Here is a 14,605-nt window from a genome sequence, read left to right as displayed (position 1 = left end):
TTCATACAATTTGAAAGCCTCGTGCTAAAAACAGATTCAAGTCCCAACAGCTCTGCTGCGGCTTCGTTCACAGACTAATGTTACCCTTGTTTATGTTTCAGCATTAATTATGCAGCCTGACATAATTTAGGGGTTGAGATATTCACTGTAGAAAAACCACCAGGAACATTTGACATTTCCCAGAATCCTTTTCAACTAATGTCCCTCAAAAAGCAACCGCCCCCTAGTTTCCAAATTTGTGTAACAATCAACAAAAAAAATCTTAAAATTGTGTGTTTGTGTTCAGACATTAAACCAGAGCCAGGCGTCGTGTACTCTTCACTGAAGTAGTCCACCAGTCCAACCACTGACGTCCAGCTGCTGGTCTCTAACTGGTCCCCCCAGCACCTCAGACCAGAGGACATCCACATGCTGTTATTTTTCTTTGTCTTTTTCTCATTTAGAATATTACAATTCAAAAATCACAAATATGTATTTTTAACTGGAGTTTTAAAAGTGTTTTTCCTGCAAAATCAACAATGAAAATATAAATGTGTTAATGTTTCTTATGGCCACAGTAAGTTCCCTGTTATTTATATTCAAAATATGTCTCAGACCATCGTTTGTATTTCCCCAGCAACAATTTAGTTTCTCTGCTTTAATAAAATTTTATTCTTTCTTATTTTCCACGTGTGGTTTTGTGGGTCTCACTAAGATGTCAGATGGAAAATTTGACTTCTTCCGGTTTGGTTGTGGCTAAAAAGAAAAAAAGAAGCATTAAACCACAGCAACAAAAACAATTTAGTGTTTGTTAATGATAACGCAAAGAGCTTTGTTTTAAATCACACTGAAACCAGCCAGCAGCTGCTTTCATGGCAGAACATTTTATTTTCGTTAATTAACTTATCAATGTTAAAATACAAATAACAGCCTAAACATTCTTCTTAAGTGAGTCTTTACCTTTATCTTTATTATTGACTACAAACTTCACATTTGAAACTTTTGTCTGCTAAACAAAAAATAAAGTAATCTAATTGTGTTAACTTGGACTAGAAAGTCACTGAGTGTCCATTTATCATTCCTCCATCTGGGAACATTCACAGTGTAACACTCAGAGCTTTAACATGAAGCCAGAGAGCTGAAGAGTTTAGAGATGAACTACAAACTGATGAACATGTGACTCAGACCGGACACGGCAGGCTTATCTCCTGAACCAGCTCAGAGACCCTTGTGTTACACCTCAGTGAAGCTTTATAAAACAATAAGTACCACTTAAAATCTGCTGCAATTTACTGGAGTAATGACTGTTACAGGAGAGCTCAAGCTCAATAGTATTGACACTGCCCCTAATATTGGTATTGAATTGAAACTACTTGGAAAGGATTGATGTTTGGATTCTATCCCTAAGTTCAGTATATATCCCACTGAGATCTGTTGAATTACATTCTTGGGAGATGAAAAACTAGACATCAAAGATTAACCTACTCGCCCAACATAGCTGCCTTACTAAACATTCATGCAGCAATTCATTATTTGATCATGAATGGAAAATATACAAGAAAAAGAGGAATTATTAAGAAATATTTCTAAATGCCCCTCATTGAATCACAACTCTATCATAGTGGAGGGATCAGTATGTCCCACGGGCTATGTTGTCAGGGGGCGTTTTCCCTCTTGTTAGGTTCTCTTACGTAAAATTGACTGCCCCTTGGAGAGGGATCAGACAAAGAGTGATTGAAGACCCCTATGAGTGAAAGATCTAGGGAACTTTTAACCCTGTCCAGGATAGGGTTACCTTGCCCTGTGGAGGGTACCGGTGGGTGAGTGCCTCATGGCCGGGCATTCATCCATGGCAAAGGGTGGAAACGCTGGCGGACTGATCCCTGAGTACTGAGACTATGGAAGCAGTGTCCAGTGATTGTGCTTATCAGTGGGTTAAGGTCACTGTTCTAGTTATGCAACTGCTTGGTGGAAGAGCTTGTGAGGAGGACAAGGTGTGCTCTGAATTTTTTAAAACTCTGGATGTTCTGTTGCAGTCTTGATTGATCTTTCTGCAACATTCTGTGGAGGTCTTGGGTGATGCCTGTGGATTGGCAGATGGGCACCAGAGAGTGCCGTCCAACACATAGTTTTCCACCTCCCTAACTTCGTCTATGTCGGGGTACTGCAGAGGAATGTCTGTCTGTTAGTTGAATCTCAGAGTGTTCCACATCCTGGTTGTGGAACACTGGAGCTCTTCATCCTTAAAAAAAATATCCAAGGGTGTATGTGAATTTGCTCATATTGCTCTCTTCTGGTCCATGTTGGACTCTGTAATGGCTGCCTTTTTTCACAAATTCTGTTCATAATTTTAATGGTACGGAAATCAAGGCATAGCCAGGAAGTGGAGCGTCTCCACTTTAGTTGCCTTAGGATATCAGCTTTGCTTTTGTTAACTCTAATTAATGTGGTGTTAAGCAGCAAGAATGAAAATTAGCACCTAGAATCTAAGGGCTTAATTCTCAGCAGTAAAAGCATGAAGTGGGCAATCCAGGACAAGTTCCTGCCCTGAGTGAAGTTTGAGTGTGAAGGGGGACCTAAGCGTGACATTGACATATGTATTGATGTGGAGGCTGTACCGGTCCATTGTGGTGAAGAGAGAGCTCAATGTAAACTTGAAGCTGTCAGTTTTCCAGTCCATCTATGTTATTACCAAAAGGCTGATGTTGCCAATTCAAGTGACTTATGAAAACCTTCTGGAAAATGTCAACGTTGTAGCGAAGGTCAGCAGGGTAGGCAAGGTTTAATGCATACATGAGTCCAAATAGCATTATCACAGCAAATGCTACATTATCCAAATTCTTCGCCACCCTGATGCCTGCAAGGACAACTCTTGTTCATCTGCTGAAGTTTGCTCTTTAAGAAGATAAATTCAAACAGTGGTGTCTTCAACAGTCTCACTGATGGCACGTTCTTCCATACCCTATAAAAAAGAAGCCATGTTAGTCATTTCATGCCAAGTAAATAATATGACACTGTTTATTTTTAATTTGTATTTTTTTCATTCATAAGGCACTACGATGTTCTTATACTTATTTTTTATTTTTTATTATTTTTAACACTCGCATCTTTAAACAAAGTAATAAATAAAAGTGAGTGCCCCACCACTTTCTTTGAACCAATAGAAAGCTGGTGCTCAGAGGAAGAGGGCGGGCATTACTTGGTGTCAGTGACAGAAATGAAAAAAAGCTCAAATGAGTGAGAAGGACGATGAAGGAAACATCTGTGCTGTGTCTGCTCTGTAAGTAGAATCTCTGTGTTTGTTTGAATTCTTGTACTTTGACTGTCTGCTCTCCTGATAACTGATGATGGAGGAGAAGACTGCAAGTAAAACTTAAACTTTTAAACTGCCATTTAAAAAAATAAACTTAAACATGAACATATATAAAACATTTTAAGTAAGCAAACAAAATTTTATTCAAGTTTGTTAACATAGAGATTGAAACAACAGGTCATCTCAACTCTTAGTCTTTTCCCTTAGTGGGAAACAGTGAAAAGATCAAATCATTCACTCATTATATCAACACAGCTAGACAGTGGACACATGACTTTACTGTGTTATTTAAATGTAGCGGTTGTGTGTATAGTCAAAGTTTAGTCACTGTGCATGATAATTAGTGAGTGTTGATTTTACATAAAAACTGGGGTAGAGGAGAATCAAAAAGACAAAACTGTCTCAATACTTTCATGTCAGTAACGAAGTTTCACCAAAAAATTTTAGATGTTGTGAGATTTGGTAATGAACAGAGTATACATTATATCTAATAGTAGAAGTGTCACACAGCTGCAGTGTCTCTGTATGTTTTCCCCCACAGTCCAAAGCCATGTTTGGTTAACTGGTGATTCTGAACTGGCTGTAGGTGTGAATGTTAGTCCGTCTGCGTTACTCTGTAAATACCTGTAGTCATGTTAAAGCAGCTGAGATAGATTTTTTATTTCTTTACCAATTTTAAAAATTGGTAAAGAAAATTGAAGGATTGATTCTACCAGATGTATTTTAGCTTCAGGCACTTTTTATTTATTCTTTTGTCAGGGAGAGAGGAATGTGTGTGTTTGTCAGCTGTTTGTGTGGAGTTGTTCTTTATGTTCACCTCAAATCAACCTGAGTGTCATTTCTCTTTAGTTCTGATCTCACTGCTGAGCTGTTTAAACCTGATAAACTCTGACAGGTTTTACACATTTGGATTAAAACTTTCAGTAAAGATCTCAAAGACGTGATCATCAGTCTTTCATTTTAACCCTCACAGCTCGTCTGACTGAGTCCCAGCAGCTCTCAGTTCTTTGAAGGACACTTTGTGTCTCTGAGCTGTGAGGAGGACGACAGCTCTGCTGGATGGACTCTGAGGAGAAACACAAGCAAACGACAGAGGACTCAGTGTGGAGATGGGTGGGGAGAAGGTGCTGGTTCTTCATGTAACATCAGTATAACGAAACAGCATGACAGTGGAGTTTACTGGTGTGAGTCCAGAGAGGGTCCCATCAGTAACATGGTTAACCTGACAGTCACTGGTAAGCTGAGTGTGTGGAGTTAGTGTTGATGAAGCTGTGTGTAAATGGATGAAATGCTGTAGTTTGTCTCTGTGTTGAGGTGGATCAGTGATCCTGCAGAGTCCTGTCCTCCCTGTGATGGAGGGAGATGACGTCACTCTGCTCTGTAAAACAGAGACCACTCCCTCCAACCTCCCAGCTGCTTTCTGTAAAGATGGCTCCCTCATCAGGAAGCAGCCTACAGGTCACATGACCATCCAGCATGTTTCCAGGTCTGATGAAGGCCTCTACAAGTGTGACATCAGCGGTCATGGAGAGTCTCCATCCAGCTGGATCACTGTCACAGGTGACACACTCACCTGTCTGTGTTTCTGCAGCTTTCAACATTCACAATGTGACGACAACTTAATGACTGTGTTTGCTTTATTTTAGGGGAACACACCACCACACCTCCACCTACATCCACACCTCCACCTACATCCACCTCTCCTCCATCACTCTCTCCTCCTGTACTCTTTGTGTTGTCATCTGTTGGATCAGTCTGTGTTGTGGTTCTACTGGTGTTACTGGTTCTGCTGGTGAGACGATGTGTTCACAGGAAACCTGAAGGTGACACTCAGACTTTTCAATATATGTGGTTATGTAAATCCATGTGTTATGCTATTTATGTTTATTATGTTTATTATGATTTGATGATTTTTAAAATTTTAATTTCACATTAAAAATGTAAAACCGTTTATTTTTTGTTTTTATTTGGACTCTTCACTGTAAAATGTTGTGATTGTAAATATTTTCTTAATTTTAATAATTTCACTAGATCAAGATGAAGCTGTGGAAAATGGCCTCACAGATGACATCTTGTACAGTGATGTCAAAATATCAACTCATCAACATCCAAAAAAACAAAACAACGGTAATTTGAGGTCCTTTGTTGGTTATTTATTTGTGTTTATTCAGCTCCAATTTTATAAAATACTTTTAAGTTCTGATTATATTCATAGAGATTTTATGTCTCATGAAAAGATTTCTATGAGGATATTATGAAGCAGGTGTTGTTGTCTGTGGCTAACACAAGCTAACACCTCTGCAGTCGTACAGTTTCCTGTTTATGATTGTTTTTAAAGTCACCTGCAGGTGTTTCTCTATCAGGCGTTAGAAATAAATAATTCATATTCACATTAAGTAAACTTACTATAGTTTTATTCATAATTTCCTTTTATAATTAGCTTAACTCAGTTTAACATATGTAGCTTTACTCAAAGTTTAAATGACTTTACTGTTTCATATTTATGTTAGACCAACAATTTGTGTGTTTTATTGTGCAGACAGTGATGCAGCAGTAATCTACTCAGCAGTGAGAACAGAAGACATCAGTTATGGTCGAATCATCATCAAAGACAAGAAAACCAGATCACAGATGAGAGGTACAGCTGCTCTTATTGGTCTCCTGTCTGTCTGACAATAAAAAATTTTAAGCTGTGGCTAAATTACAAATAATACCACCACCTTTTAATCAGGATTTGATGGTCAGTCGTGTAAAATGCAGACCTGAGATTATATCACAGATGAGAGGTACAGCTGCTCTTCTCCTGTCTGTGGTGATATGTCTGTCTGACATTAGACAATAGAAATTTAAAAATTGAAAGAAATTTAAAGCTGTAGCTAAATTACAAATTGATGGTCAGTCGTGTAAAATGCAGACCTGAGGTTATATACATTAGACTCAATCTATAACATACAGGCAGATTTCTTTCTTTGGATCATAAAATAAAGATATTCAATAAATTCTCATCACTGACTTTTCCTGAACAACTAAGTGAGCATAAACAACTCGCATATTCCAAACTGTGAAACCTGCCCAAATCTAGTCACTGGTTAATTGTTTGTGTATTGTTCTTTTTTTTTCACCTTTACCCTTTCTGATTGTTTCTATTGTCCATTTCTTTACTATAATTCCTGTCCTCAGATATTTGTTAAATACTATCATAGTAGGTTAAGGACTTGCCTTCATGCACCCATGGGTCAGGACTCTGACGTAGCTTCAATTGTTTTGACTCCACCTTTCTCACAAACAACTCAGAGTGAGCTGCTGAAAACACAGACAAAGACATCCACCACATACTCTTTTCTTGATGTTTCTGTTTCTTTACTAATAACATCGACTCAGCCACAGTTCTGTTTTATATCGATGTCAGGTGTGTTATAACTGTTCACAGTGCTACAACTGAACAAATTAGGCTCACATGTGTCTGCTTTATCTCTATAGCGTGTCCTTAACAATGTCTTCCTCCCCTCACTCCAACCAGTCACAGGTGATGGCTGCTCTCCCTGTGCCTGGCTCTGCTGAAGTTTTCTTCTTGTCAAAAGGGAGTTTGTCCTTTTTAAACTACCTAAAAATGTTCTGCATGTAAAACCACAGCAGCTCCTTCCTGTAGTCTGAAGCTGATGACACTTCTCTGTTCTGGTTTGGCCAAGCACAGAGTTCATATCGTGAGAACTTGCCCTGTGGTGAAGCATCAGTTTGCACTGAAAAAGGTGTCAGATCTGTGGTCGTGCACCTTGAACTAGTTAGGGTAGCTGTTGTTTCTCAGCAGAAGTGTTGAGAAATGCAAAGACCATGAAAAGCTTCAGCTTTTTACAAAAGTTACATACATGTGTTAATCTTCACACAGTCTTTTTAGCTGCGCTCTAACTGCTCTGTACTGCTTGGTACCCCAGTTTTGATCGAACTAGGTTGAGTGGTGGGTTAGATGAAAAGCAGAAAACCAAAAAAGATCTGTTGTCGTGCACCTTCAACTAGTTACAGCGGTTGTTGTTTCTCAGTAGCAGTGTTAGGAAAGAAGACTGAAAAGCAAACGCTACTTACAAAGGTTACATACATATGTTAATCGTTGCATCTTTGTATTTTTATCTGTGGTCTAACTGCTCTATACTGTCTCCAAAACCTGGTACCCCAGTTTTGACCAAACTAGCTTTAGTGTTGGATTCAATGTAAAGCAGATACCACAAATGTTCTGTTGTTTGCAGTGATCTTATAACAATTTTAATATTAACCACACTGGCTGAACCTTTATTGAAATTTAACTCAGATTATAAATGTACAAAAATCAACCTGTTAAATAATATACCCAAACAAATAATTTGTCTTTATAAACCAATCAATACCTTTTAAAATAATATTACATAAAGATTTTAACTTTTTGATTAACTCATATAATGATGTCTTAGAGTTAAATTTTACATGTCCATCGCCTGAGAAATTTAACTACACCTGAAGTCGATGCACCCCACAACGATTTGAACTGGTGTGTTTGTGTCCACGCTTTCAAGCTGCCTTTGCAACCCAGCATCATGACTAAATGTGAAAATGTAGACATGCCAGTCCACTGTATCCATTTCACGCTTTGCCTCTTCGAAACATGAAATGGACATGCATGCAGAAGTTACCAGCAGTGGAAGATGGTTTATTTAAAGCGATGAAGTCAGGTAGGGACCTTGATAACTGGAAACAATTAAGTTAGGAGGATAATATGTATATACACATGTAAATGTGTTATGTCTGTTTTCATGATTATTTTTGTACTGGCTTGAAATGAAATGCCTACCTGTTACAGCAACTTACTGGAACTTCTGCATGGGTGTACATTTCACATTTTGAAGAGGCAAAGTATGAAATGTACATGGTAGACCAGCCTACCTATTACATGGTTTGCCATGATATTGGATCACCCCAGGTTCTTGTCTCTTTAACAGCAATCAATAACAAAAACACACACGCTCTCAAATAGGTGTGTTCAGAGTGAGGCAGCTTGGCCAATTGCGTGATCTTTAAAACTTTAAAACTATTAATCTCATATCTCTCTTACACTCTAAAAATTATTGTTTAAGCTCAACAAAAAAAAAATTAAGGCAACAATTTCCATTACTCTTTTTGAGTTATGATAACTTATGTTGAAATTAGATTGAACCAACAAACTATATTGAGTTACGGGAATTAACTTTTCCTTCATAATCAAAGGTGATTTTAATTACCATTTACGTAATATTTGGTAGCTTAAAAACATATTTTTAAGTTGTTTACTCATAAAAATTATGTTCCTCCAATTGCTTTTTCCACATTATTTAAAATGATTTTAAGTGTTATGTAATTAATTACAGCAATTACAAAAACAATTTTTTAAAGTTCATTATTTAAAATATTAAGTTGCTGATTTTCATCATTATTATCATCATTTTAGCTTTCTCTTATTTTTTTTATTTTTTTATTGTAATAGCTTTTAAGAAAGGAATTCATTCAACATTTTTTTCAATCAAAAAACTTTTTTTTAACTGTAGGCATTTCAACACTTTGTATTTAAAAAGTGAAAATAAACCAGAAATTTAGATCTATACCATCACAGCCAAGTTATAGAATATGCCTTTATGTATTTAACACCACAGAAACAAATGTGTTCAATTGGTAAAAAATCTACTTAGAAAACATTTTGTTACAGTAATACTTCCATGCAAGTGTTCAGTAAATGTTAACTTTCAATGCCTAACAAACTTTACAAGTTCTTGCATCTTTCTATTACACAATGCAGCAAACACCTTTAAGATCAATGTTACACATACAGGATTCAAAACAGTTACCACTTTTTGAAACAGAGTCAACATTTTTAACATAATGATGGTTCCATCAAGGTCAAGGAACAGCTTCTGAACAATTTCAAAAGTATATTTCAGATCCTTGCATTCGCTCAGATTGAGAGCATATATTATGCCCATGAGCAAAACACAGCACCTTGGGAAATTCTGGCCCTCCATGATTTTTGTTTCCTCCACCACGATGGTTGCAGTCTTATGGTTAGATCTAGGGGTGTACCGGTCACTGATGATGGCAGTTTTCATCACCTGCCTTTCAAGGTTGGCCTTAAGTTCTTCAGTGTTAACTTAAGGCCAACCTTAAGTTAAGAAATTAATAGGTTAATTCACTAACCTATTTAAAAAAAAAAAAAAAAATAGGTTAGTGAATTATAGATTAGACTTTTATACTTACTGAATCTTAATGAATTCAGATGATCAATGAACACACACACACACACACACACACACACACAGCTGAATTACTTACACCAAACTCCATGAAAAGGTCCTCCTTCTTCTCTCCAAGGAAAGTGATAAGGCAGCAGATGGCTACTTCTCTGCGTGTTTCAATTGTATTGTGCTATTTAAGAAAAAATAAAGTATGAGTATAAAATACATGGGTGACTGCCAACAAAGTTCATTTCAAAGCTACCCAAAGTCTAAATAGTTGTCCTACCTCAAGCAGCATGTCCTTGATCTGCCTGATTCTCACTCCCTCACTCACTTAGCTCCTCCCCTTGATAAAATGACATCCATCAGTCTTGGGGTGCAATGGTCAAGTGTAGCCATTCAAGGCTTACAGTGGTTATTCTCTTGAACTCCTCCTTTATCTGTAGACCACACAAACAGAAGAATTAAATCTTGCAGACTATTATCTATACTGCATTAATGAATGCTCTAATACATTATTTAAAGAGGATAGATGTGATCTAAGGCTACCCCAAGTTTTGAGGGAACAAAAACAATCTTGGTGAAGACAAGGGAGACTTCCCCACCATAACCGTGGTGTAATCTCTAATGTTTTAGCAACCCTGTTTTTGCAGAGGTTTCGAATTTACACATTGTTCACTCCCAGCCCATTTTGTAAAAATTGTGTCCCAACTTAACAAAGCACTAATGACCCTAGATTATCACACTATACTAACTGCTTACATAAAGTCTTAATGTTAAGTAGATTCACATAGCCTATGCCAGAATAATGCTATTGGAATGAATTTAACAATATTTCACACAGTCTGATTTAAAAAAACAAAAACGAAAAAAACAAAACAAAGATAGCTACAGCTCTTAAGATCAAGAACAATACTTACTTTAAGCTGTATCACAATACTAACCAAAATCAATGTAATATTACGTATAGGTCATGCAAGTTTTATAAAGATATAAAATAGGTGAGCCAGACAGAAAAAAGAAGCCTCTAGGTTATCCCTCTGACAAAACTATTCACAGTTTAAAGGCTTCTAATTTTGGTAAAAAGGAAAAACAAAATCAGCCTATGATCGGAATTAGATTGCACTGTGTAGCAAAGCTTTAACCATGCTTTTCCTAGCCACAGTTGCACTCTCTAGCTGAAGACTTTTGTCAAATGAAACTTTATAAATCTTATCCTCTCCTGTGCTAAAGTTTAGAATGGCTAGCATTAGCTACATGTGGTAGTTAAGTCGGTAGGGGAAGGAATTTGAAATCAGAAGTTACAGTGGAAAAAAATAAGTCATCTATTAAATTTCTTTAAGTAATTACAACTTGAATTTTATTTTGAACCCACTAACATTGGAATTTCAAACTACATATAAAATTAATTTAATGTAATTACCAACATTATTAATTCAACACAACCCCCCAAAAAAAAAATAAAGTTTGCAACTTAGAAGGTCTAGCTTAATCAATAAATTAGAATTTTTATGTTGCAGCCATGGATTTAATCAAGTGGTGGTAAAAGGAATAAAATAGGAAAATAGTGGAAAATGGTGGCATTTATTTACCACAAATAAACAACACACCACAAAAGAAAACAACAATAATATGTGGGTGGTTGACTCAAGAAAATAAAACCCCTATTAAGCCAGCAATGCTAAATAGCTTTAAATAATTTCCCCCAGGGATCAATAAAGTATTCTGATTCTGATTCTGATAGCTTAACAAAATAGTTTACCTAAGCTAGGAGATGATGCATCCCCAGACACACAACAAAAACCCTTCCCAATCAGCCAGGTGGTAATAAATCAGTGAAGCAGGAGGGATTACTTAAACAATAACCGCATGTACATTTGTCAGCTCACGTGAACACAAAGAAAATAATTAAACTAACCTGTTGCAGGCCTCAGCAGAAGATGCTTGAGTATTTTGACAGCACACCATCCTTGCTAGCTTACAGCAGTCAACACTTCTTTAGTGCTGCTAGCAGTTCTGCAAACCACGTTGTTAAATCTTGGTGCAAAACCTAGTCCAACTCAAATTTAGCATAAAAAATTCCACAGTCCAACTCTGCCTCGGGAAAAACACGGCAGTAAGCTTTTGCTTCACTGAGGCTACTGTGGGTATAGACCACAGCAGGAGTGATGTGACGCTCTGTATCGAGGGTTCGAAGCGTGTGTCGAGTAATGGAGGGGGCGTTTCCGCGAAGCGCGTATCGAGGCTTGCTTCATTTATGGGAGGAGCTGAAAATGATGACGTCCGAAGCCTCGCTGCCCGGCTGTACCACGTGACTGGTTCAGGAAGCGGTTCGAACTTTGCCGCAAATAATCATTTTCCATACTGCCAGCATAAATATACACAGTATACTGCCATCACTACAATATAGATGTTTTACACGCTCCTTTTGTTGTTGACATTTGCAGGCTGTGTGCAAAAGGCCACACTCTTCAAATTCATGCCAACTAATATTTTTACGTCCAGTAGGTGTCCTGCTAGAGCAAATGAAGCTTCAAGAAGCTTCGCGTTGGGGTGAACCAATTGGATGAAAAGCTTCAGTGCTTCATGAGGCTTCATCTGCCCATCACTACACAGCAGGGGTGTCACTGAAGCTTTGTCAGCTAGTTGTTACCTGAAAACATCCAACAGCTTACTCCAGTCCAGTAGGGCACGGGCCACCGTGGCCTGACCACACCCACTTCCTCGCTCCAGTATGGTTGACCAACCAATCAGGACTTAGGAAACGGAATCTCACGCAAACATACAAAACACTTTACAAACACCTTGTATGTATAGATTATGCATATTTGTTTTTTACATATTTGCACCAATTATGAAAATGTGAAAATATTAAAGTGGCATAACTTTGCATTAATCTGCAGTTAAACTATTAAACTGCAGTTTCCCCTCTTTTTATTTACTTTAACTCTGAAGTTTTAGACAGAGGTGATGTTTAGTTAATCTGCATACATTATAACCATCATGGCTACGTTATTTCACGGTGTTGTTGTTGTTGTGAAGTAATTTCTGTGTTTTTCTTTTCTGCAGATATTTATTCAGCTGCAGGCTACTCAGTACTGAGAACAGGAAACATCAGTTATGAACAATTATGCTGCCACACCAAAGAGAAAAAGAGGTGCAGTTGCTTTCCATTCAAATGCAGCCAAGCATTCATTTACTGGTTTGGAAAGGCCATGCTCACATCAAACCTTTTAAATGATGAGGTGATTGTGTGAACAGTAATTCCTGTGTGCCAAAAGCTGAGGTTGCAGCCTGCTCACATGTTGTCTTTCCCAATAATCTGTATGGTATTATAGAGAGGTGATATATCCCTAATATGCTTTTCTCAGGCAAAAAAAAAACAAAAAAAAACCAGCAGCCAATTAAAACAATGTTTTCTTGAACAAGGGTATATTAAATCACCTTGTTTCAGGCAGAGAATAAAACCAGAGGCTGTACAAAGGTTCAGTATAAGATAAAGAATGATTATTTTAAACCCTGTATCATGTAACGCTCCTCGGGAAATGAAGAGTTTCACTGTAAATATGGATAGATTATTATAGATATTATAGATTATCTGTCATCTCCTTCCAGAGTGGAAACAGACAGTTTCTCATTCAAGCATAGTACAAATCATATACAAGCTTCAATGAACAAATACAAGTCAATAACACCATGTCTCTTTCTATATGTTTTATTAAACTTTGCTGTAGGGCACAGTGAAGTGTAGTGTGCTGCATTTTTACATCCACACAGAAACCTAAAAATTCTGGGTCCTTGTGACCAGCCTTTCATATTATGGTTTATGTTCTGAGTCCTTGGCTGTACTGTTTTGATTATTGTTTTTCCCTAGGTTTCAGTTATGGTTGTCAAGGATTTAGTTCTTAGGTTTTGTGTGATGGCTTCCCGTGTTGTGTCTGATGTGCGCCTTTCTGTCCCATGTTTCAGGTCCCTATGTTGTGTCTCCCCAGTCTGTTAAGTTTACATGTCTAGAGTTCAGTCAGTGTGTTTCCTGTTTTACTTTGAAGGTCTGTGTCTCATGTCATTGTTTCTAATTTTGCTTCCCTTGTCTCGTCCAGCCTAAGACAGAAGGAGAACTGTGCTCTCCTTCTGTGTCACAATCCCCTCGTTTTCCCTCAATGTATTTAAGCCCTGTGTTTTTCATTGTTACTGTTGCATCAGCCCTTATAGCTGTGTGTTTCTCCCCCTGTCTCCTTGTGCATTAGTTTTCCCCAGTTTAGTTTTGTATTGTTATTTGTGTCGCCTCCTCGCCAGCAATAAAGCTGTGTTCTTTTTGAGTTGTCAAATTAAGGGTCACATGGGAACTGGAGCTTATCATAGCTGTCTGGGTGAGGGGTGAACTACACACTTTTACATGTCAACAGTTTTTCAAATGTATTTTGAAAATCTTTCATGGAGTCACCAAGAACCAATGAAGTGAACTAAAACAGCATATATTGGACTTTTTAATGCAAATCTGATTGTTTCAGCTCTGTGGGTTTAAGGTTTGGGTTTTGTTAATTTAACTTTAAATTAAAATGAAAGCAGTGTGTAACCTTTGTCATATGTATCTGAGCTGGTTCCCAGTAACGTCTGAACTGGGACTGTGTGATGCAGAGAGGTGGAGACTGGAGGTCTTGATTGAACTACAAAGCTTGTAATCATGTTTCCTGTTGTTTGAACTTTGTTTGTGTTCAGACGTTAAACCAGAGCCAGACGTCGTCTACTCTTCACTGAAGTAGTCCACCAGTCCAACCACTGACGTCCAGCTGCTGGTCTCTAACTGGTCCCCCCCTTCAGAGCAGAGGACATCCACATGTTGTTCTTTATTTTTTTTACTTACCTGAACAACTATGATAAAAATATGAGTATGTATTTTTACCTGGAGTTTTAAAATTCAATTTTCCTGTAAAATCATCAATAACAATAAACATATGTTAAGTTTCCTTGTTGTTTTTTATTTTAAATGTGCCTTAAACACAGTGTTCTTTTTCCCCAGCTATTAACTTTATCTGCATTAAAAGATTTTATTCTGTGTTATTCATGTGGTTCTATGGGTTTC

The 14,605-nt window shown here is 37.5% G+C and overlaps 1 protein-coding gene and 1 long non-coding RNA gene across 2 annotated transcripts; one reads left to right on the top strand and one right to left on the bottom strand.

The window, feature by feature from the left end:
• Window positions 1-2,132: 2,132 nt before the first annotated feature.
• Window positions 2,133-4,915, top strand: LOC146713063 (cell adhesion molecule CEACAM20-like). Its single transcript, XM_085437377.1, has 4 exons — window positions 2,133-2,140; window positions 4,286-4,527; window positions 4,607-4,852; window positions 4,884-4,915. The coding sequence occupies exons 1-4, from the start codon at window positions 2,133-2,135 to the stop codon at window positions 4,913-4,915; spliced, it is 528 nt and encodes a 175-aa protein (XP_085293503.1).
• Window positions 4,916-8,845: 3,930 nt separating this feature from the next.
• On the bottom strand, window positions 8,846-11,556 carry LOC146713062 (uncharacterized). The gene is made up of 4 exons (XR_014919111.1): window positions 11,441-11,556; window positions 9,809-9,962; window positions 9,620-9,712; window positions 8,846-9,484 (listed from the first exon to the last, which is right to left on the bottom strand). It is a non-coding gene; the product is annotated as an uncharacterized LOC146713062 (long non-coding RNA).
• Between the last annotated feature and the right edge of the window lie 3,049 nt (window positions 11,557-14,605).

The sequence above is a fragment of the Copadichromis virginalis genome, linkage group LG3 (genome assembly GCF_057382275.1).
Source record: "Copadichromis virginalis isolate Kocher_CV1m ecotype Utaka linkage group LG3, C_Virginalis_male_GT1.1, whole genome shotgun sequence".
Lineage (NCBI taxonomy): Eukaryota > Metazoa > Chordata > Actinopteri > Cichliformes > Cichlidae > Copadichromis > Copadichromis virginalis.
Note: the sequence above shows the minus strand (reverse complement) of the source record. Positions and strands in the feature narration are given on the sequence as shown.